General features: G+C 37.7%; 3 protein-coding genes across 11 annotated transcripts; 1 reads left to right on the top strand and 2 right to left on the bottom strand.

Annotated features, from left to right (window-relative positions):
* The first annotated feature begins 295 nt into the window (after positions 1-295).
* Positions 296-2059, top strand: LOC120011551 (photosynthetic NDH subunit of subcomplex B 3, chloroplastic). 2 transcript variants are annotated; one of them, XM_038862695.1, is made up of 6 exons: positions 296-552; positions 670-780; positions 924-980; positions 1119-1181; positions 1626-1688; positions 1866-2059. In XM_038862695.1, the coding sequence occupies exons 1-6, from the start codon at positions 346-348 to the stop codon at positions 1953-1955; spliced, it is 591 nt and encodes a 196-aa protein (XP_038718623.1). In that variant the 5' UTR covers positions 296-345; the 3' UTR covers positions 1956-2059. The 2 variants fall into 2 exon arrangements, with proteins under 2 accessions (XP_038718623.1, XP_038718624.1); XM_038862696.1 differs by lacking the exon at positions 670-780.
* Positions 2060-2830: 771 nt separating this feature from the next.
* On the bottom strand, positions 2831-4190 carry LOC120010808 (aquaporin TIP2-1-like). The gene is made up of 3 exons (XM_038861678.1): positions 4001-4190; positions 3649-3899; positions 2831-3465 (listed from the first exon to the last, which is right to left on the bottom strand). The coding sequence occupies exons 1-3, from the start codon at positions 4122-4124 to the stop codon at positions 3097-3099; spliced, it is 744 nt and encodes a 247-aa protein (XP_038717606.1). The 5' UTR covers positions 4125-4190; the 3' UTR covers positions 2831-3096.
* Positions 4191-5246: 1056 nt separating this feature from the next.
* LOC120010806 lies at positions 5247-11887 on the bottom strand. Of its 8 annotated transcripts, none has more exons than XM_038861669.1 (14): positions 11717-11881; positions 11378-11426; positions 10876-11020; positions 10020-10255; positions 9005-9042; positions 8855-8934; positions 8482-8549; positions 7862-8177; positions 7401-7537; positions 7261-7326; positions 6728-6818; positions 6500-6567; positions 5859-5896; positions 5247-5716 (listed from the first exon to the last, which is right to left on the bottom strand). In XM_038861669.1, the coding sequence occupies exons 1-14, from the start codon at positions 11746-11748 to the stop codon at positions 5530-5532; spliced, it is 1551 nt and encodes a 516-aa protein (XP_038717597.1). In that variant the 5' UTR covers positions 11749-11881; the 3' UTR covers positions 5247-5529. The 8 variants fall into 8 exon arrangements, with proteins under 8 accessions (XP_038717597.1, XP_038717603.1, XP_038717599.1 ...); XM_038861675.1 differs by having other exon boundaries at positions 11334-11426; positions 11717-11734; XM_038861671.1 differs by having other exon boundaries at positions 11641-11724.
* Between the last annotated feature and the right edge of the window lie 9931 nt (positions 11888-21818).

Here is a 21818-nt window from a genome sequence, read left to right as displayed (position 1 = left end):
TTATACTATACTTTCTCTAGAAGGACTATAGGAGGGAGGAGAGTGTGCCAGCTACCAACATCAATCTGTTATTGTTTTGGGCTAAACCCATACCAACAACGGCCCAAGGCCCACCCTCTTTTAGAACCGGCTAAGCATGGGCCCAAATACCATAAAGGCCCATATTCTAGTCCACATTGTTTCGCACATTCGCCTATGTCTGAGGCTGATGGGCTAAACAGATAAGATGAAAAAGAAGCACCACACACCATGACCCTAATCCAATGCCAATGCGCACACAAACACAAATACAAATACAAATATCCTCCACTCCACAACACAAAACCTGTTGAAATATCAAAAAGAATGAACACTCTCCCACTTAACCCTTCAAACCCAATTTCCCTCTCAATCCCATACAAATTCAATCACACCACCAAAGCACGGAATACCAATCTAAAGTTTGGCTTCTCTAGAGGAAGGATTAGAGCTGTTGGCACACTCCCTGACAGTACTGAAGACCAGGCCAAGGACCCTCAAGAAACTCCACATGTAGATTTTGCTTTTGTTCATGTAAGTAATAGTAACATTAACATATATAATACATATATAATAGCTCATAATTACATAAAATTCTCTCTCTTTTGTTTTGGGTATTAGATCAATTGAAGTTTGCTGTATTTTTCTTAGTCTGTGTTGCTTCCAGATGGAACATTGGATGTTCATTACCGCAAAGCATGTGGTGGTCAAATGCTTAGGAATATAATGTTGGATTCTAACATTGATTTGTATGGACCATATGTATGTAAGCTTTCATTTCAATCTATATATACATATATATATATATATATATATTCTTAATTTATATGCAGATAGCTAGTGCTTATAAGTTAATTAACATGAATTTATTATAAGGCATACAATGCATGTTGGCTAAATTTCAGGCTAGGCCTTTATCAAATTGTGTGGGAGGAGGGATTTGTGGCACTTGCTTGGTGGAGGTAAGCTATATAGTCTTCTTTAGTTTTCAATTAAACAACAATATATGTATTATATAGTTTTCAATTATATATATATGTATTGTATATAATTCATTGGTCTGTACTAAGCAATGAATCTTTAATTTATTGTATTGCTAGGTAGTAGAGGGGAAGGAGCTACTTAGTCCTCGTAATGAGATAGAGAAGGAAAAGCTAAAGAAGGTATGTCATTTATTATGATCTTGATAATGCCCATTATTAACCTCCATTTATGTAGTATTCTGCTTGAGTGGGCGGGGCCACTTCTCTGTCGTGTCAAGTTTGGCGGAGCAGGGTGAGCTATTGAGTGACTAAACGACTCAGTGCTCTAAATCACACATCGTCCATGGAAAGGATTGAACTGTAAAATATAATATGCAAAATTTATTAATTAGTAACAAGCGTTGTTTTAAGGCTCAAACTAAACTAATATGTACTGGTGTTGGACCTAGAAAAATAAAGTCGTGCGAGCCAATATGATTTGTCTCAAAACAAAGTGTTATTAGTGCGGAGGGATGATCTGTTGCAATTTAATTAATTTGGTTATATTTATTGTAGTCCCCAAGTGTTTTTAATTGAGAGGGCTAATATATATATTCACATTCATTATTATTCACATGGATGCAGAAGCCTAAAACATTCAGACTGGCTTGCCAAACCACAGTTGGTGATCCAAATACCACAGGCCTGGTTTGTAATTCTATCATTTTCCCCATTTTTACTGCTTAATTAATTAAGACTAGCTAATTTAATTAGAGAGAAAAAAAAATCTTCTTTGAAAGTGAATATTTAAAGGTTTGGTATTTGAAATTAATTAGGTATTTTATGTATGCTAAAAGAATTGATCCTCTTTGTATTGAAATGCAGGTTGTCATCCAACAACTCCCTGAATGGAAAGGACATGAATGGTATGATCAAAAAGTTTTGCCTTCAGAGTTGGACTTGGACCAACAATAAGTAATAAGTAGGTATATTATATTTATGTATATTTTCTTGTAATCATAAAGAGTTTATAATTAAATGTAACATTTTTTTGAGTTAATGAATTGGGATGGAAAGCATTTTTGTCTTGGAATCTGCACCAACTACCTTTGGAATGTGCATTGGATCCAATAGGCATAATAGCCTCACAAACCCCACAAAATAGCTTAAGAAGAAAAGGAATCTCTCAAGACTTGTAAAAATATCATATCGTTTGTGTTAACCTAAGCAATGTGGTCTATAAAAAAAAATCTCACTTCCTCTTTTAAACGAGATATTTTCTTTGAGTTTAAATATCAAGCGTGATGACATCGTGCATGTTCGATGTATCTATGAGAATCGGTAAATTCAAAAGTGGACAATATTGTTGGTGTGAATGAGTTGAGATTTTTGACAAGGTATTGAAACAAAGTCTCAATTAAGTTGGAAGTGATCTCTATCTATCCACCCGTTGGGTTGGGTATAATCTAACCGAGTGACTTATAAGCAAAACTGATCATATCCTCTCATGTTAACGACACGTTTTCTAAGCCTAAATATCATCGACAACAACCCATAAAGAATAAAGTTATGAGGGTAAACCGATGTATCCTCAGTAAATCAGTTCCCAAAGAGGACACATCAATATTATTGTTGATGTGTTTAGACTCATAATTTCAATAGAATCTCTTAATTTATTGGATTAGATTTTACGAGTCTATTATGTATATAATCATTTGATTAGATAAGTGTTATTTTACATGCAATTATTCACAATTGTCCAAACCATATAATGGTATTGGGGTACTCTTGGTCCACAACATGAATTATTGTTTCCTCCCAAACCCAAAGACAGGATGATAACAACAAAGGACACAAAGAAAAGGCACAATAATAAAGAGTGGAGCCACTTAACACCATCATTCACCATTGCCAATCTCTTCAACAAAACAAGAAAATTACATGACCACAACCATCACCACCACCACCGCCAAAGCTTTACAACAACAGAACCAAAAGGATAAAATTTTTAAAAAAAAATAACATCCAAAGAAAACTAAGGAATAGAGAAAAGAAAGAAGAGCCAAAACTGCTTCTCTTTCTTTTATTACAAAGATAAAAGACGGATCAAACTAGATTAGAAATCACTGGATAGTGGTGCATGATCGGATTGCATGTACAGGTTTCCATAGATAAGCCCAGCCAAACCACCGCCAATGAGAGGCCCAACCCAATAGATCCAGTTGTCATGGAAGTCACCGCTAGCAACGGCCGGGCCAAATGATCGGGCTGGGTTCATGGATCCACCTGAGAATGGGCCTGCAGCCAAGATGTTGGCACCCACAATGAAACCAATAGCTATTGGTGCAATTGTGCCCAGTGAGCCCTTCTTTGGGTCAGCTGCTGTTGCGTAGACTGTATACACCAATGCAAATGTGATTATGATCTCCATCACAACTCCCTCAACTGCTCCTACTCCTGCGGATAAGCTGTGCGTAGGAATAGCCTACACAATCAAAAGCAAAAACAAATTCGATTCAAATTATATGCACAAGTTTAAGCTAGCCCGAATTGTGGAGAGACGGTTTCTATGATTTGAACAGGTGACATCTTGTCAAGAATAAAATTCACGTTGGTCTGGCATAACCCAATTGAGTGGTTTATATGTGTAGTTTTTGATTGATCTTACCAAGCCGCCGGTGACGAATTTGAGGAGGAAGCAAGCGACGATGGAGCCAAGAAGCTGAGCGATCCAATAGAAGATACCAGAAAGGATGGTAATTTGGCCACCAAGAGCCAAACCAAATGTGACAGCAGGGTTAACATGGCCACCAGAGATGTTAGCACCCACAGAGACTGCGACAAATAGAGCAAAACCATGGCAAACAGCGATCGCTACCAGCCCCGCTGGATCCAGTGCTGCATTTCCTGTCAACTTATCTGTCCAGATCAGGAAAAAAAATAAATCAAGAGTAAGTACACATAATTAAACAATTTTAAGTAGTTATATGTGAGTGAGGGAGGGAGGATAAGGAACTAACTGTAAGCAATAGCAGAGCCAACACCAGCAAAAACAAAGAGCAAGGTAGAGATAAACTCAGCAAGATAGGCCCTTATAGACCCTAAACTGAAAGAGTCATCGAAGCGACCAAAGGCTATGGCCATTTTTAGATAAGAAGAAGAGAAGATAAGATCAGAACTGGATCAGAGAATTCAAGGTAGCAGAAAAGGGTTTGTTGGGTCATGTATATATACTACAAACACACAAGACATAATTATAAAAAGGGTTTTAATTAAAAAGAGAGTATAAAAATTAAATTAAATTAAATGGTGTCATGACTCATGAGCTTCACATGATATTTAATAAATATTGTTATATCAGCATATAACCAATCAGGTTTTTTGGTCTGTCTTAGCTGTCACTCACATGCTTTTATTTATTAGAAGTGTCTACACACTCATAAATGATAATTCCATATGAGTAAGGTTGCCAACTATGAATTGACTCTCTTCTATTTTATTTTTTGTGTGTTGGAGGGAGAGAGAGAGAAAGAGAGGTGGGTGATGGGGGTCATGTCATGGATGAGAGAAATCATGATAAAAGGAAAAAACAAAACATGGTGATGGAGGCAAGAGTAGGTTTGGTCCACAAAGTGCACCGACCATGCTCAAGAACGCATAGCTATGCAAGATTTTTTTTGAAAAAGGATGTGTGGATAAGAATCGAGCAATGTTAATTTAAAGTTTGAATTGCACGTTGTTTGTCTGTGTGTTAGGCTTGGAATTGTGTACAGGAGGGAATGGACGGCTAACGGAGAGGTGGGTGAGTAGAGTAGAGGGGAATCTTCATGTACTTTTGGCCTGCTAATTATTGTCTTAATAGGTGATTATTGGGGTTGCAGCATGATTGTGTCTTTGTTAATCATTTTGAAAATTGTCTTCTTTTTGCAATGGATCTCACAGTAATGGAGCATTTTATGGTAAGATTTGAAAGGTTCAAAAGGAATGAAGTAATGAACTAACATAACAAAATCATTATCTATTTAGTACTGACAAAGTTGTGATTACTGATTACTTGCAACACTGAAATCTACTAAGATCACAAGACAAAGAAATCTAGTTTAGTTGGGTGATAAATTCCCTCAGTAATCAAGCTCAGCAGCACCTGCTGCCATCAACAACCAACTTAAGGAAAGCCAGAGCAGTTTTCACCTAAAGCTACATTTCTTACCATCATATACCTGTCACACTTTTCGGAGTATCGTTTAATAAAGTGAGGGGCAAAGGTGGGAGGGAACCATAGACTACTATTAGTAAAAGGAATTGAAGGGCAAAACTGTTGACATCAAGAACCTTAGACTAGAGTATCTGGTATCTGGTAGCCACACAGCTCTGCAACCATAACACATGCAGTGCCATGACCATGGCTGACAAGAAACTGGATGCACTGAAATGATAACTGTTTAGAAACTATATATGCAAAGCCACAGGGAACGGTAAGCATAAATAAGTACATGTTGATTTCTTTCCTACAGGAGAAAATAGGACTGAGAGTCCCAATCCAAGTTAATCAGTCTACTTGCATGTTTTCAGGAAATGGTATTGATGCACAGCAGTGATAATATCCGCTCTCATCAAACACAAACCTTTGTGAAAGATGAGCTTCACGGATAAGATACTCCCCCCATTCCTCAGTTCCAAACTGCTTGAAAATGCCTCGTGCATCAAAGGAATCAAACTTTTTATTTCGGTTCTTCCTGAAACATTCGGTTCCATTAGTTAGCCATCACATTTATAAGGAGAGAGGAGGAAATAATAGAGAAAACAGTGAAAGATTCGAAAGATTCATAAGCATCAAGAAGCATGGATAGAAGGAAGTGCAAAGAAAGACATCAGTACCCTTTCCTATGCCTGGCATTCATAACGGTAGCATGCAACTGCAATACAAGGAGACAAAACCTTGTCGTTAGCATTTTGAAATACCACAATCTAATGGAAGCACAACGTATACAAAATAAAAAACACAAATGAAGCAAAATCTTGTCAGTAGGTCAATTCTGAGTATCACTACATTATTTATGAACAATAACAATGGTAGACAAGATTTTTTCTCTAGAGCCAAGTCAATCACTCTTTTCTTTTATTTTTCCCTGATCTAGGACATAAGCTCATAGGATGTCATTAGTTTGTAATGAACGGAACAAACCAAGAGATTCATGTGGCTGATCCCAATCTTACTAAAATTACAAAATGCTCATAGGGGCTAGTACTTGAATGAAGATTTTAACTTCCCCTTTGTTTTATGGGGTTGAACACTCAGGAAGTCAGGATACACTCAATTAACATTTTCTACAATGCATTAGATCAAAATAACATATTTGGTTTGCATAACTATCATATACAGACAGATCCAAAGGGCACTGATGTAACTCTGAGCCACACAACAAATAACAATATGTCAATAACCCTATTAGCGCATCAGAAGACTCGCTTTTATAAGAAACATCAAAATAAGGGCCTGTCAAGATCATCTGCTGTACCTTCAACTTCGGTTTAGAGACTTTCTCCAAAACAAGGCCGGCCTCAACAAAAGCATCAATAATGACTTCTAAGAAAGCTCAAGAAAATCAAGAGTCCATTCAAGATTTTAGAGAAAAAAAAAACTTGGGCAGGCAGCATTGTTTTTCCTCTTTCCTTTTTTACTTGTGTATTCCCAAGCACAAGAAAGAATAAGGCAAAGAGTATTAATACTCAGGTAATAAGGATACGACAGGCACGCATAAGTCGGTCCTCATTGCCAATTTCTTCCACAGGTGCATAAAGTACACGTGCTTTTGCCAAAGAGCCCCTCATGCAATCCTACAAGAAAATAAAGAAGTGGGCCACACCAAAATAATGATAAGATACAAAAGCATCCCAGTTGACCAATGATGCTAACTCTACATCGTCTTTAAGCAGCTACGAGCAATACCACGACATGTGCAGATACACCACTTCACATGTATCCAAACACAAAAGAAAAAATTGAACTCAAAAGGTCAAGTAATTTAAGATCCAAGAGAAGGAAGCTAAAGTTTACAATGACACAACACTAAACCTTCTACGATCAAAATTCCGATCCAAATGTAAGCCTCGTTTGTCACCCTTTAGAAATTAAGCTGTGTTCTACTTAAATACATCCTTCACAAAGATACAAGGAATCTGTCTTTTATTTTCTTCCCTACATAGCTTGAGGTTCAAAAGGAAATTGCTCAAATTTTAAACTAACCAAGATGAGGAGAAACAGGCATATTTTACTTACCAGACCCTTAAGCCTAACAAAAACAGGCCGATTATCCAATGCATCCTTCGCCTTTGAGGAGACACTCTGAAACCAACCAAAAAATTCTTCAATAAGCTGCATTACCCTCAGCAGATGCCCATCATATTTAATAAATATACCTTCAAAACCTCAGCTGCTGCATCAACCCGGTCCTTGTTCCACAGCTTCAACATGAGCACGGTTAAGTGAAAAGTTCTTGGTTGAATGAATATGGATTTGTCGATACCCAAATCTGTCGGCTTACCAGTGATTCTCCCTAGAGTAAAAGAAGAAAGGAAAAAGTGCTTAACAGCTAAGCAAAGTACAAATAAATAAGGTTTAGCAAATCTGAATGAACATACACTTTCAGTTACTACTAGTAATTTTCCTTTTCAAACCAATATTAACTTGTAAATTCGTAACGCAAACTCATTGTTGGGACAACAATAAACACCTACCCTAGAGCTTCAAGTTTATAAGTTTATTGCAACACATAAACTAGCATCCAAGACAATGGCTAGTGAAAATGGCAACTGACCAATTTCAGTGGTACCATCATGCGATCTAAAGAATTGAAATAGACAGCCTTGTTAAGCATTACCAGTTACAGAAGACTTTGATGCTTTAGGTAGGTAACTAACAAAAGGTATGCTAGTTAGATCCACTTTAACATGCTCATGATCACTTTGAACTTTAAGTTCAACCGCAACATCAGGTCTTTTATCTAGTTGTTGTCCTTCATTTTCATTGTCAGAAGTAACTTCATCAGAATCAGTGTCATGATTCCCATCTAGGCAATCATTGCTGTTTCCAAGTACGATATTCTGAAAACTGAGAAGCTTATCAACCAACTCAGGGTGTATTGCCAATGGAAGAGAGACAAAGTGAGAGTAATCCAGATTGGGGCTCTTGACTGCCTGCGATTAGTTTGAAAAAAGATGTATACAAAGTAAACCAACAGAAGAAAATACATGAAGAAAAACCATCCAGCAAAAAAATCTCAGCAGCTATTGCAAAAACTAAAACTCAAAGCATCATTCTTCGAAGTGGGATAAGCAACAACCAGATTTTTACAGAATCAGACCATGCCTGACTTCATAACTAATTCATCCTCTCATCCAAATGGAAAAAGTCCTGATGTTATAGAAAGCAGAAACAATACCCAACAATATCACACATAATTAATAAAATTTCACTAAACCACAATGACTAGTGAGTAACCTCATCAATTATAGCTTGTATCTTTTCTGAAGCTCTAGTCACACCCTCTATTGAGATGCCCTCAATGGCTGAAACAAATAAGCACATGAAAGTTACAAAAAAGAGCTGGACAATGGATGCAATAAACTGGATCAGATCAACTATTGAGAATGAAAAACTATCAATTTGATGGCCAATAACTCATCAAAAAAGGTCACGCTGGAAATATGAAGGAAAAGAAACAGCAATCAACTAGAAAAACAACAAATTCATCATAAGAAATACATATATCCAAGGTTGAGAGAGAGAGAGAGAGAGAGAGAGAGAGACGCGGGGGAGCCAAGAAAAATTCATAGCTGAAAATTTTGACAAAAAAAAAGTGAGTGAAGCTTACTAACAAAGTTGTCCTTTTTCGATGATGGGAAGATGATCTTAACTCCCATATCCGCTTCAATTTCCCTCTGTGTAGACCCCCTATGGGATAAAAAATTAGTGAGCCAACATCTAACATATGTTCAAAGAAATCACACACCGAATTTCATACCCTTTTCCCTTAATAAATCGAATAAGAGACGCTCCCACCTGTATGTCAAAGACACGAAAAGTGAAATAAAACAACAAAGCGAGTCAAGGGGGCGAGATACCCAGCGAGCTTTAAAAATTAAAACAGATACGAGACCTATGCATACCCAAATTAAAGGATGCTAACTACAATATAAGGGCATTTGAAAATCAGAGGAAAAACAAAGTAATTGAAGCAATAAATAATAATATGACTGATTCTTGCACTTGGGCATAGAGTTTGGAAAGCTGGAAATATTACTACAGAGCTACTAAATTACTCCATAAAAAAGACAAATCAAAGTCGAATCCATAAGGAATGACTATGAGTCTCTGACTGATGCAATCAAGTTTTAGCATTGGATTTCAGAAAAAGCTGGTACAAACATAAAATGATCTGCTGATGTCAAATTGTCAGATATCCACAAAAGACAAGTAGCTGCAGTTTCCTTATATATAAAAAACATCACCTTAAGTGTGAGTGTTGCTATTTGTAACCAATACGTTAAGCTAGCAGAGAAGCAAGTTAATAACAACACCATCGTAGCAACTGCACTAAGTGGCTGACATTTGGAACAGCCCACTTTGCGAATTGGCATTCTTGAGAATGATAGAACTAACAAGTAACAACAAGAGCCTAAGGGTAATAATAAATCCAATTTACCAATCATCAAGATCTTTTTGGTACTTGCTCAGATCTCGAAATGGCATGAAAAGTCTGTTTTTATAGTGAGAAAAAGCACTCATCAGCAGAGGAAAGGAAAAGTCGCATATGATGGATAAGATCTATTAGGGAATGTTTTTCAACAAATATCCCGCTCTTCGATATTAATACAACTCATTTTTGGCTCAAAGTTAAGCTGTCATTACACTGTGAAAAACAATATTATGGCCTTTTCATAGAGCTCACACACATATTTATCAAACGAAAACCATTGTGAAATATACCTGACAAAAGCATCTGCATAATTTTGAAATTTCAACAAACAACATGTTACCTCAACCAAAAGTGTATGCATATCAGCAGAAAGTATGGGCACTCCTTCCGAAGGTCCAACTTCAGTATTACCCTGCAGGGAGCCAGAACTGAGAGTTGAACTGGCTATTTCTTTTATAGTTTCAGTGACATCTATGGCATTAGGAGCCTTTGAAAGGTTGCTTGAAGTGCTACATTGGACTTCTTGATATTGATTTCCATATTCCGACTCAACAGTAACATCTTTAACCAAGGATCCTACAGATTGTACATAAGAAAATTGATAAGAAACATCAAAACTCGATGTGACGAGACACAACCAGAGATTCTATCCCTAAGAAAAAGTTGACAAATATAACAAAATTCTCCTGACCTTACTGGTTATCATATATAGTATACATGAAGGCTATAAGGGCGCGACAATCTAGTTGACACCATATCAAGTGACAATATACAAGACAAAATTATGGTTTATAGATAATATAGATCTTTGCATGAACCGAAAGACTGATAAATATCTTTCAGAAACCAATGCGCTATACTATCTCAAAAACTTCACAATTATAATTAAGCCAACATCACATCCTACATGATTGAAGAGCTTTTCCTTTCTTGCATATTTTTCCCTGTTTCTCTTAAAGAAAATTTAAAAGAAAAGAGAAACAACAATTATTGGTCTATTGCCACTAGTCCATAAAGAATTACCTCGTTTCTACAGTTTATGCTTTGTTGTAATACATTGTTCCTTTAAAGTTTAAACATGGAGATCATTATGTAAATAGTACAAAAATACTCCCACACAAATTCAACAATGCTGCAAATGTGAACAAGTAATAGCCAACAATCAAGTGAGCCCTGCTCGAAAAAAGAAAACAGACCTTCAACAGAATTGGCTTGCGTAGATATTGGTCTCCATACAGGATTAACTGTTTTCCGTTTTCTGTTTCTGTCCAGAGCACCTACCTTGTCTTTTGCACCACCCATCCTCTGACCAGAGCTCAAAGTGTGAACTGAGCAGATTCTCTGTCACATAGACGTTATACAAATTAAGCCAGAAAATATCTTACTCAATTCACACTTAAAATGTAGTAAAACCAAAGATCTTCCTATATCAGTTAAATCATGACTTAAAGCAAAATCTCAATGGTAGGCTTTGGCAGAAAACAACCATTTTTATTTTTCTCCAACTGATATTAAGGTAAAAGGCAAAACCTTCGAGGGGTTGCATGCAGCATGCGACATGGGCAAAAGTTCATCAACCATTTTTTATGCAAACTTATTATAATTCCACAATCAAATATAAAAGTAAAAGGCAATCCTCAAACTCTCCAAATACCCAAAATTGGCAATTAGAATCATCTATAGGTACAAGCGCAAAACCTGAACTGGTTTTGCATACGTATTGGTAAAATTTATAACTCGATTGATCCTGCAGAAACAATAAATGAAATTCAGTGATCAAACCTGCGGATACAATCAAAGAATGGCAAAAAAATTTGATGTTTTGGTGCTGAGAACAAATTACTATCTCTATCTGTGATTTCACATTCAAAGAACTCTCTAACAAAAAAAAACTGATATTGCTACTAAAATCAAATGAGCACGTAAATCAATTTCATAGGCTATTAACGTTCACAACTTACAATTTTTCCTAGTCGGTGAAAGAACGATGACAAGAAAGGAAGAAAAAAGTGGAGGTGGAGCGTTTAGAAAGCTCACCTGAGGAGGCAGAGAGACCTGGAAGCAATCATCGTTCGACTGAAGACGGTTTGATTTTTCTCGCTTTGTTTCTTTCGCACGTGCGTGTCAACAGCCTCAACACGGAGGAACGACGATTTTTTTAAGTTTTATTTTGTGGGGTTAGACATGTAAAAGGCCACTCTTGAACCACTAGTAAACGACGCCGTATGAAGAAACTCTGAAGGAACGATCGAGAAGCTTGTCTTCTGACTCTAGTCTTGTCTTAGTCTCTGGGCCGGGGCTAAACGGAACGGTTGGGTTCTTCACTATTTGAAATATTCATTCCCCCGCTCCCCCCTCTCGCTTCGATGAGAGAGATTCAAGGGAAAACCTTTACGCCCGCTTAACAACCTGTCCATTTCGACAACTTCTTGTCCATGATTTTCCTGGACGTCAAGGAGAAGGTCCCTCTCCTAATGGGCATCGGCGCTAATCGGCATCGGTTGTTGATCGACGCCCTTCCTTCTTGATCGATCTTCCTCCGGCTGTTGCCTTAAGATAAGGTCTTTCCTTGTAGCTTCTCGGTACAGGCAGCGACTCTCTACCCATGATCGATTTACCATTTTGGTTCCTTTAAGCTACAGGGGTGTTCTCCCCGAGAATCAAACCTAACTTTTTTTTGGGTCTGATTTCTTTTAATCGGAGAAGAGGTTGCTTGTGTTGGCTGTAGCTTCTCTGTACAGGCAGCGACTCCCTACCCATGATCGATTTACCCACTTTGGTTCCTTTAAGCTACAGGGGTGTCCTCCCCGAGAATCAAACCTAACTTTATTTTGGGTCTGATTTCTTTTAATCGGAAAAGAGGTTGCTTGTGTTGGCCTGTAATTAGGGCTTGTATGGTCCAGGAAAGGGGTTCCATTTCTAGGTTCTCTGGTTTCAATTTGGGGATATTTGTTGCTGAGAATTGTTTGGTTTATTTATTCATTGCAGTTTATTCGGCTTGCCTGCTCTGGAGCTTTCCATGTCCAAAGCACAACATCAGGTTGGGTGTTATCCATCAAGGATAAGGTTTTTCATATGTGGACTTGAAATCAGGTAACTTGAAGTTGTTAGCCTATCAGTTCAGTTAATGGTTTTTCTGTTTTGACTATCTTAAAACAATATGAATCATATGACAACCTCAGAGTTTTATAGCCGTAGCAGAAAAACCTTGATGTAGTGCATTGCATGCAATCAGGAATATATCGAGAAAGGATCAATGTTTTCTAGTTGATAAAATGGAAATTGAATCTGATACCTTGCGGCTTTACGGTTGAGTTTATAAATGACTTCATGCATTCTTGAGTTCTTAGCTTGCAATTTTTGCTCGAGTTATTTTTGTACTTGATGGAGACTCGCTTTCTATATTGCGGCATTTTGCTCAAGTTCCTAAGTCATTTGAACTTTGAAGTGCTCTTGAGTTTTTACCTATCGGCTTTTACAAACATTGGTTTTGGATAAAAATTTTCAATCTAAAATCGAACTTACTTTTGGCACCGTGTGGATTTTACAATTGACTTCATAATTGACCTTATGTGTCATTGAGTTCTTAACTAGCGGGTTTTTATTCGAGTTACTTGTTTACTTGATGGATACTCGGGTTTCTACCTTGCAACATTTAGCTCAAGTTCCCAAGTTATTTGAACTTCGAAGTGCTATTGCATTTCCACCTATTGGCTTTTACAAACATTGGTTTTGGAGGGAATTTTCAATTTAAAATCGAAATTGCTCCTGGCACCTTGCGGCTTTTAAAGTTGAGTTAATAATCGACGTCATGCCATTGGGTTTTTAGCTTGCGGGTTATTGTTCGAGCTACTTGTTTACTTGATGGATACTCAGGTTTCGACCTTGTGGCATTTAGCTCAAGTTTCTAAGTCATTTGGACTTTGAAGTGCCCGAGTTTCTACCTATCAGCTTTTACAAACATTGGTTTTGGATGAAAATTTTCAATTTAAAATCAAAATTGCTTCTGGCACCTTGCGGCTTTTACAATTGAGTTCATAATTGACTTCGTGCGTCCTTGAGTTCTTAGTTTGCGGGTTTTGCTCGAGTTACTTGTTTACTTGATGGATACTCGGGTTTCTACCTTGCAACACTTAGCTCAAGTACCCAAGTTATTTGAACTTCGAAGTGCTATTGCGTTTCCATCTATCGGCTTTTACAAACATTGGTTTTGGAGGGAATTTTCAATTTAAAATCGAAATTGCTCCTGGCACCTTGCGGCTTTTAAAGTTGAGTTCATAATTGACTTCATATGTCATTGGGTTCTTAACTTGTGGGCTTTTACAATTGAGTTCATAATTGACTTCGTGCGTCCTTGAGTTCTTAGTTTGCGGGTTTTGCTCGAGTTACTTGTTTACTTGATGGATACTCGGGTTTCTACCTTGCAACACTTAGCTCAAGTACCCAAGTTATTTGAACTTCGAAGTGCTATTGCGTTTCCATCTATCGACTTTTACACACATTGGTTTTGGAGGGAATTTTCAATTTAAAATCGAAATTGCTCCTGGCACCTTGCGGCTTTTAAAGTTGAGTTCATAATTGACTTCATATGTCATTGGGTTCTTTAACTTGTGGGTTTTTGCTCAAGTTACTTGTTTACTTAATGGATATTCGGGTTTCTACTTTGTGACAGCTAGCTCAAGTTCCTAAGTCATTTGAACTTCGAAGTGCTCTTGAGTTTCTACCTGTCAACTTTTATAAATGTTGGTTTTCGATGAAAATTTTCACTTAAAAATCAAAATTGCTTCTGGCACCTTGCGGCTTTTACAATTCAGTTCATAATGATTTTGTGCGTTCTTGAGTTCTTAGTGTGCGAGTTTTGCTTGAGTTACTTGTTTACTTGATAGATACTCGGGTTTCTACCTTGCAACATTTAACTCAAGTTCCCAAATTATTTGAACTTTGAAGTGTTCTTGAGTCTCTACCTATAAGCTATTACAGATATTGGTTTTGGATGGAAATTTTCAATTTAAAATTGAAATTTCTTCTAGCAGTGGCTTTTACAGCTGACTTCATAATTGACTTCAAGTGTTCTTGAGTTCTTAGCATGTGGGTTTTTGCTAGAGTTTCTTGTTTACTTGATGGATACTCATGTTTCTACCTTGTGACATTTAGTTCAAGTTCCTATGTTATTTGATGGCTCGTGTACAGAGGTTTGAATCCTCCCACCCCTTTTTAGCTGGTAAGAAGCCTACATGAAAAGAAAAAGTGCGGGTTTGAATGGTGATTTTGTGAAGGTATACTAACATCTTTCCATAAATCATTTCTTATAGGTGCATTTTTCTGGCCCCATATTAAGTCCTCTTTGGCTAGAAAGAATTCTTCAGTGTTAAATTACTTACCTGTTGTGTGATTGACATATTTGCTAATTTTGCTTAGGGAGATCTTTTTGTGCAGCTTAGAATGTGTGTTTATTTTGGAACATCTATTGCTTGTGACTTTGTTTTGCTGCTGAAAGCTACAAAGTTGGGCATCTCGTTTGCTTCCATTCCAATAATTTTTTTCGTGTGCAAACAATTAACTGTTTTTATTTTGGTGGTAATTCTTGAGTTTTTCTTAGTGATGGTTTGAATGGTGATTTTATAGAATTATAGGTATTAGATTATCTGATTATGTCTGATTTTTTTGGGGTTGTCATGCACCATCAATCCAAGGAAGAATGTTTCTGGTGTTAGCCTTAATTCCAGTGAGTACTACTGTTTTATGTTTGTGGAAGGGTCCATCTTTAGAATAACCCCCTTTGAACTTTTAGATATATGTTTCATAGTGTATCAAAATGTGGGCACCGCCTTAACTTTCAAATATGCAGCACATTGATGGATATATGTTTCATAGTGTGCATCAAAATGTGGAATTTATGGTCTTTTTTTTTTTTTTTTTTTTATATGTTGCACTGCTGATCATATTGAAGAGCTAATCCACGTTTCTCCCATTATATGTTCAAGATTTATGAGACTGGATGGGTGTGTATTAGACCTAAAATGATATGTTTGAATGACAAATAAGCCGGTGGATGGAAGGCAACTTGGCTTGCTTTTAGATATGCTGGCGATTAGGCGAGGGTGAATTTACAGCCTAAGGTTGACTGGGCTGTTGTTAAAGTTGAGCATCATTATTGGTTGCTTGAATTGTGTTATGGTATTGTGCATCTCTGCTCTGGTGCTGCGTAGCCATATTTGATTCTGGGTATGAGAACTATGAGTTTGCAATGGTGTAGTATGGTAAATTTCTGTATGATACTGCTTCGTTTCAAAAACCTGGTTGTGCAATGTCTGAGCATGCCTTTTGTTTATCAGCTCTTTGAGCTGCTTCTTTGCTTGATCTTACTGATTATTATCTTGTTAGTAGTTAGATTAGCTCTACTTCAAATGCCTATATCCCTAATTAGGCCAATGCGCTTTTTTTTATAGGTTTAGGCCAGTCCTTGATTAGCTGTCACCGTTATGATCGTTTGCCAATGCTTGTTTGGCTTGTTTGAGGAGGGTCTTGTAATGTGTTTACAGGGTCATCTAATGTTTACTTTGAGAGTGTAGGTAGATCTACGCTGCTTTGCCTACATTGATTCTGTCTGGCTTTCTGTAATTTTCTGGATTTTTGTTCGACTAATATGCCTAAAACCGAGTGTGGGAGGATTGGAACCGTCATGAAGCCACCATTGCGATGTGTAAATATATAACTAGGGAATGCTATCAGAAGTTTCTTTGGTGCAGCTCATTTGACCAAGCGATTTAGATGTCTTCCAACTGTTAGCATGCATTTCTGCTCCAGCGATTGCCTGGCTTCCAAGAATGAGGCTGTCAGTCTTGGAGAAGGGGATCTTGGATCCAGTAATCACAATCAGGGAGTGTCTCTTTATATTTCCAACTATACTCACCCAATTTCCAGTGCTTGTACAATAGAGCCTGCGATCGACCCATGTTTATGACTAACAACCATCCAACTGCCATCTCATATCCCTGGAAAGCTTTGTATGCCACTCCCATTTGAGGCATAACAATCCCACTTTCTGCAGTCCTCCGAAACCCCTATTTCCATGAATTTTATCACAAAATCCATCCATCTTTACAATGATATGTTTGGATGGTTATAGACTAATTTTGTAATGTCACTAGTAGAGGTGGGTAGGTGGATGGAAGGCAACTTGGCTTGTTTTTAGATATACTGGTGATTAGGCAATAGTTAATTTACAGAAGTTGACTTGGCTGTTGTTAAACTTGAGCATCATTGTTGGTTGCAATTGTGTTATGGTATTTTGAATCTTCGCTCTGGTGTTGCTTAGCTATGTTTGATTCCGGGTATGATAACTATGAGTTTGCAACAGTGTGGTACGGTAAATTTCTGTATGCTTTGTTTCGAAAATCTGGTTGTGGGAAGTCTATTTTATCAGCTCCTAGTCCTGCCGCGTTGCTCGATTTTACTGATGATTATCTTATTAGCCGTTAGATTAGATTAGCTCCACTTAAGATGTCTATATCCTTGATTAGCTGTTACCGTTCTGATACTCTGCCAATGCTTGTTGGTCTTGTTCTCAGTTTCTTAAGTTTATTTCATAGTATTAGGTCTTGTTTTCAGGGTCATGTAATGTTTACTTTTGAGTGTCTAGTTATATCTACGATATCGGGCATACATTTGATTTACTGATTGCCTGGTTTCCGGTAATTTTCTGAATTTTTATTTAGTTAATGTGTGTAAAACCGAGTGTGGGAGGATTGGAATCGTTATCAAGCCACCATTGCGATGAGTAAATATATAAGTATAACAAGGGAATGGTCATTTGACTAAGCGATCTAGACGATTCTGAGCTGTTACCATGCATTTCTTCTCCTGCGATTGTCTGGCTTCCAAGAATGATCCAGTCTGAGAGGAGGGGATATGTTGGATCCAGTAAACACAACCAGGGAGTGTCTCTTTGCATTTCCAAGTATACTCACCCGATTACCAGTGCTTGTACAATGGAGCCTACGCTTGACCCATGTTTTCGACTAATAACCATCCAACTGCCATCTCATATCCCTGGAAAGCTCTCTGTGTACCTCCCTTTGGAGCCATGACAATCCCACCTTCCGTAGTCCTCCAAAGCCCCTATTTCGATGAATTTTATCATACAATCCATCCATCTTTACAAGCACCATGACCTTTCTGTATCAGACCTAAAATGATTGATAGGTTTGGATGACAAATGAGCCGGTAGTACAAGTTATAGACTAATTTTGCAATGTCACTAGTAGGGGTGGGTGGATGGAAGGCAACTTTGCTTCTTTTTAGATATACTGGTGATTGGGCAATAGTGAGTTTACAGCTTAAGTTGACTCGGCTGCTTTTAAACTCTAGCATCATTGTTGGTTGCAATTGTGTTATGGTATTGTGCATCTTTGCTCTGGTGCTGCTTAGCTATATTTGATTCTGGGTATGATAACTATGAGTTTGCAACCACGTAGTACGGTAAATTTCTGTATGATTTGTTTTGAAATTCTGGTCGTGGGAAGTCTATTTTATCAGCTCTCAGAGCTGCTGCTTTGCTCGATTTTTTACCAATGATTATCTTATTAGTCGTTAGATAAGCTGTACTTCAAATGTCTATATCCGATTATCCCTAACTAGGCCGATGCTGCTGCTTTATTTTTTGGTTAATTTATGCCAGTCCTTGATTAGCTGTTAGCGTTATGATCCTTTGCATATGCTTGTTACGCTTGAGGGGGCTTGGTTTTGGGGTTTTTTTATTGGATTTTTATGTAGTAAATATGTAACTAGGGAATGCTCATTTGACCAAGCGATGTAGATGATTTCCAACTGTTAGCATGCCTTTCTTCTCCTGCTATTGTCTGGCTTCCAAGAATGAGGCTGCCGTCTGATAATTGTTAGCATGCATCTCTCTCTCTCTCTCTCTCTCTCTATTTCCCTAACTATGCTCACTCAATTTCCAGTGTCTGTACAATAGGCTGATAGAGTTTGCGCTTTAGCCATGTTTACGACTAATAACCATTCAACTGCCATCTGATATATCCCTTCAATCACAATCAGGGAGTCCTCTATCTGGAAAGTTCCCATTGGAGGATTACAATCCCACTTTCCGTAATCCTCCAAAACCCATATTTCCATGAATTTTATCAGACTGACCATCCATGTCTACAAGCACCATGACCTTTTTGTGAACGTTTATATTCCGATGAGGCGTATTATCTGCAATTTTGGTGCTGGTGCAATTACCCAATGCAGACTTTCATAAAACTAAATCGGGCATATGACTATAACAGATGCACGACAAGTCTCCTCGTTTTTGGTGCCTAGATTTTGTGTCATGTATTGAAAGTAGTTGCATGCTGATGAATACCCGTTACACCGGAGTTTTTTGTGCCTAGATTTTGTGTCATGTGTTGAATGTAGTTACATGTTGATGAATACCCATCACACAGGAGTTTTTAGTGCCTAGATTTTGTGTAATGCACTAGTTACATGTTGATGAATACTTGTCACATAGGAGTTTTTAGCGCTTAGATTTCGTGTCATGCTTTGAAAATAGTTACATGTCAATTCTCTATTGAAAATTCATGCTGAGGTTTGCTATCCCTTATAAACTAGACTCCAAACCCACTACCATATTCTGATGTGGGATTCTCATCACATCTTGCACACATAGACAACTCTCAACTCCCTTCTCAATCGATGAAGCATAAATAACTCGGCGTTGAGCTCTTCCATCTCCTACACTCCTTTCATTCTTAAAATTGTTCGGCTGGGCTAACACCTGTTTCCAAATAGATGGAGTCCATGTCCAATCATTAAGAAACATTGTTCTGCATAAATATAGTGAGGTATGAGCATGTGAATTCCATTACAATCAGTCCACCAACTTCATGGGCCGTTTCATACACATGCTTACGAGAAAAGCCCATGATGCCCCTCAAGCCCATATTTCATTCCAATCGAGACCGATGAAGAATGAAAGATATTACAATCAGCCCACAAACTTAATGGGCCGTTTCGTACACATGCTAATAAGAAAGCCCATGATCCCCTTCAAGCCCACATTTCTATGCCTGTACAATACTACGCATGCGCTTGACCCATGTTTTCGACAAATAACCATCCAACTGCCATCTCATATCCCTTCGGTCACAATCAGTGAGTCTCTCTCTGTGTCCCTTCCATTGGAGGCATGACAATCCCACTTTCCGTACTCCTCCAAAGCCCCTATTTTTCATGAATTTTATCACACACAAGTGACAAGACAGTCCATTCATCCATCTCTACAAGCACCATGATACCAATTCTTCAGTGTTCATATCAAACTTCAAAACTTATTATCTGCGAAGGTAGTCGTCGAATCCACTTTGGTGCATAAATAACACCTGATACCAAATTGATGGAGTCCACGTCCAATCACTAACACCCGTTGTCCCTTTGTTCTGCTCTGCATAAATAAGCATGTGAATTACATTGCAATCAGCCCATACTTCATGGGTCGTTTCAACGCCAACTCCAACGAAGAATGAAAGATATTAGTACAATCAGCCACGTGTTTCAAGTGACATATGCCCAACATATACACGTGGACAAAACCCACCATTTTTGTCTTATTTGTGCCCAATCTAACCCAAGGTTTACCCAGCTCCTCAGGGGCCCTGAGATCCTGCTCGGATTTTGACAACACAAAATATGAAAACTAATTAAAGAAGTTTAATAAATCAACTAATATCTTCCATCCATCATGCCCCAATGTTGGCAAGCAAGGTAACGCCATTAATTATTTAGTTGTTATTTCATCTTGCATCACCATATACTAATTATTAATCTCATATTGCAACACAACATACAGATCATCAAACCCCATATCAAAAGCTTAATTAATAAACATCTCACACCACATATATGTATATATATATATTGAAATAATATATATGTGTGTATGTATATGGCAACAATGGCAAGTTTTGTTTCCATGGCATCAGGTTCACCGGAGAGACCACAGGTCCTAATTAATAGACAGCTTCAGTGTTGTATCAACAGTAGTACTCTTCTCATCAATTACTATTGTCCCCAGAGACAGACCACCACTGCTACTCCCCACAGCAGCCGATTCAATATTGGTATCTGCTCTCTCCATGCCAATCCTGAAGCGTGCTCGATGATGATCATCATATACTTCTTTAAAGAAGATGATTTTGTCACCGACCTTTAGCTTGTTTTCCTTCACAAACCCGCGCCAGCCGCGGGTTAGAACAGGTTTAGGGTGTTTTCCGTCGCGAATGCCGCACACAAAATAGCGAAGCTTTTGGCTCAACTCATCCCAAACCTCTATTTCTGCTGCATGCAAAAATAGTTCTAACCACTTTGTGGGGAAAGAGAGCCTGAAATCGATGTCCGTCTTGCTCAATGTCTTCTTGAAGAGTAAGATGAGTGACATCTGACGATAACTGTTACTTGGTAGAGCCATAAATCAGTTGGTGCTGCAAAGTTAGGTTCTTTAGAAGAGACAATATTATTGTAGAGACACGAGTAGTTCACAAATCCTACCCGTGGGAGACAAGAAATGCTGTGTATTCTTGATTTCTTTTCTTGTTGATATATACACACACATATATATTTGTGTGTGTGCGCGCGAGAAGGATGTATATATATATATGGAGAAAGATATGTTATATAGTCGGATGTATGGAGAAATATATGTTGGTCGGATGTATCGAGAAATATATGCTAGTCGGATTAACATATATAATGCAGACGTAGTAGTTGTTCACACTTGGAATTGGTTTCGAAAATGACAATGAGATTAAACTATAGTTTTTGAACGCTGTGATACCTTGTTAATTAATTGCTTGTGTTGGTTGGTGTTGTTTTATGGTGGGCTTTGAACATTTATAACACTTTCGTGATGATGATGTAATCATGGCCAACCGAAAGTACTTGTATCTCTGGTCAAGCCTTCTGGTTGAGATTGTACATATTTTAATTCTAACTAAATTAACATTTTTTTACATAAAAGAATATATATTATTAGATATACATGCATTACATATACATAAATTGATTGCCTGCCTACCTTAGATAGATATCCTTTTACGGCCTGGAGGGGAGTTAGCATATTGTCATGCCTCAGATG

The sequence above is a fragment of the Tripterygium wilfordii genome, chromosome 12, assembly GCF_013401445.1.
Source record: "Tripterygium wilfordii isolate XIE 37 chromosome 12, ASM1340144v1, whole genome shotgun sequence".
Taxonomy (NCBI): domain Eukaryota; kingdom Viridiplantae; phylum Streptophyta; class Magnoliopsida; order Celastrales; family Celastraceae; genus Tripterygium; species Tripterygium wilfordii.
The sequence above is the reverse complement of the archived record's forward strand: the minus strand, read 5'-3'. Positions and strand labels throughout refer to the sequence as shown.

Bases quoted from the DNA above. Each gene is read 5' to 3' on its own strand.
- LOC120011551 (XM_038862695.1), top strand. From the start codon at position 346: ATGAACACTCTCCCACTTAACCCTTCAAACCCAATTTCCCTCTCAATC. The intron at 553-669 runs GTAAGTAATAGT...TATTTTTCTTAG, and splicing joins TAGATTTTGCTTTTGTTCAT to TCTGTGTTGCTTCCAGATGG. The intron at 1,182-1,625 runs GTATGTCATTTA...ACATGGATGCAG, and splicing joins AGAAGGAAAAGCTAAAGAAG to AAGCCTAAAACATTCAGACT.
- LOC120010806 (XM_038861669.1), bottom strand. From the start codon at position 11,748: ATGATTGCTTCCAGGTCTCTCTGCCTCCTCAG. The intron at 6,819-7,260 runs GTAAGTAAAATA...ATTTTCTTGTAG, and splicing joins TTGTTAGGCTTAAGGGTCTG to GATTGCATGAGGGGCTCTTT. The intron at 5,897-6,499 runs GTACAGCAGATG...CTTGTATTGCAG, and splicing joins TCTCTAAACCGAAGTTGAAG to TTGCATGCTACCGTTATGAA.
- LOC120010808 (XM_038861678.1), bottom strand. From the start codon at position 4,124: ATGGCCATAGCCTTTGGTCGCTTCGATGACTCTTTCAGTTTAGGGTCT. The intron at 3,900-4,000 runs GTTAGTTCCTTA...TGATCTGGACAG, and splicing joins TGGCTCTGCTATTGCTTACA to ATAAGTTGACAGGAAATGCA. The intron at 3,466-3,648 runs GTAAGATCAATC...TTGATTGTGTAG, and splicing joins AATTCGTCACCGGCGGCTTG to GCTATTCCTACGCACAGCTT.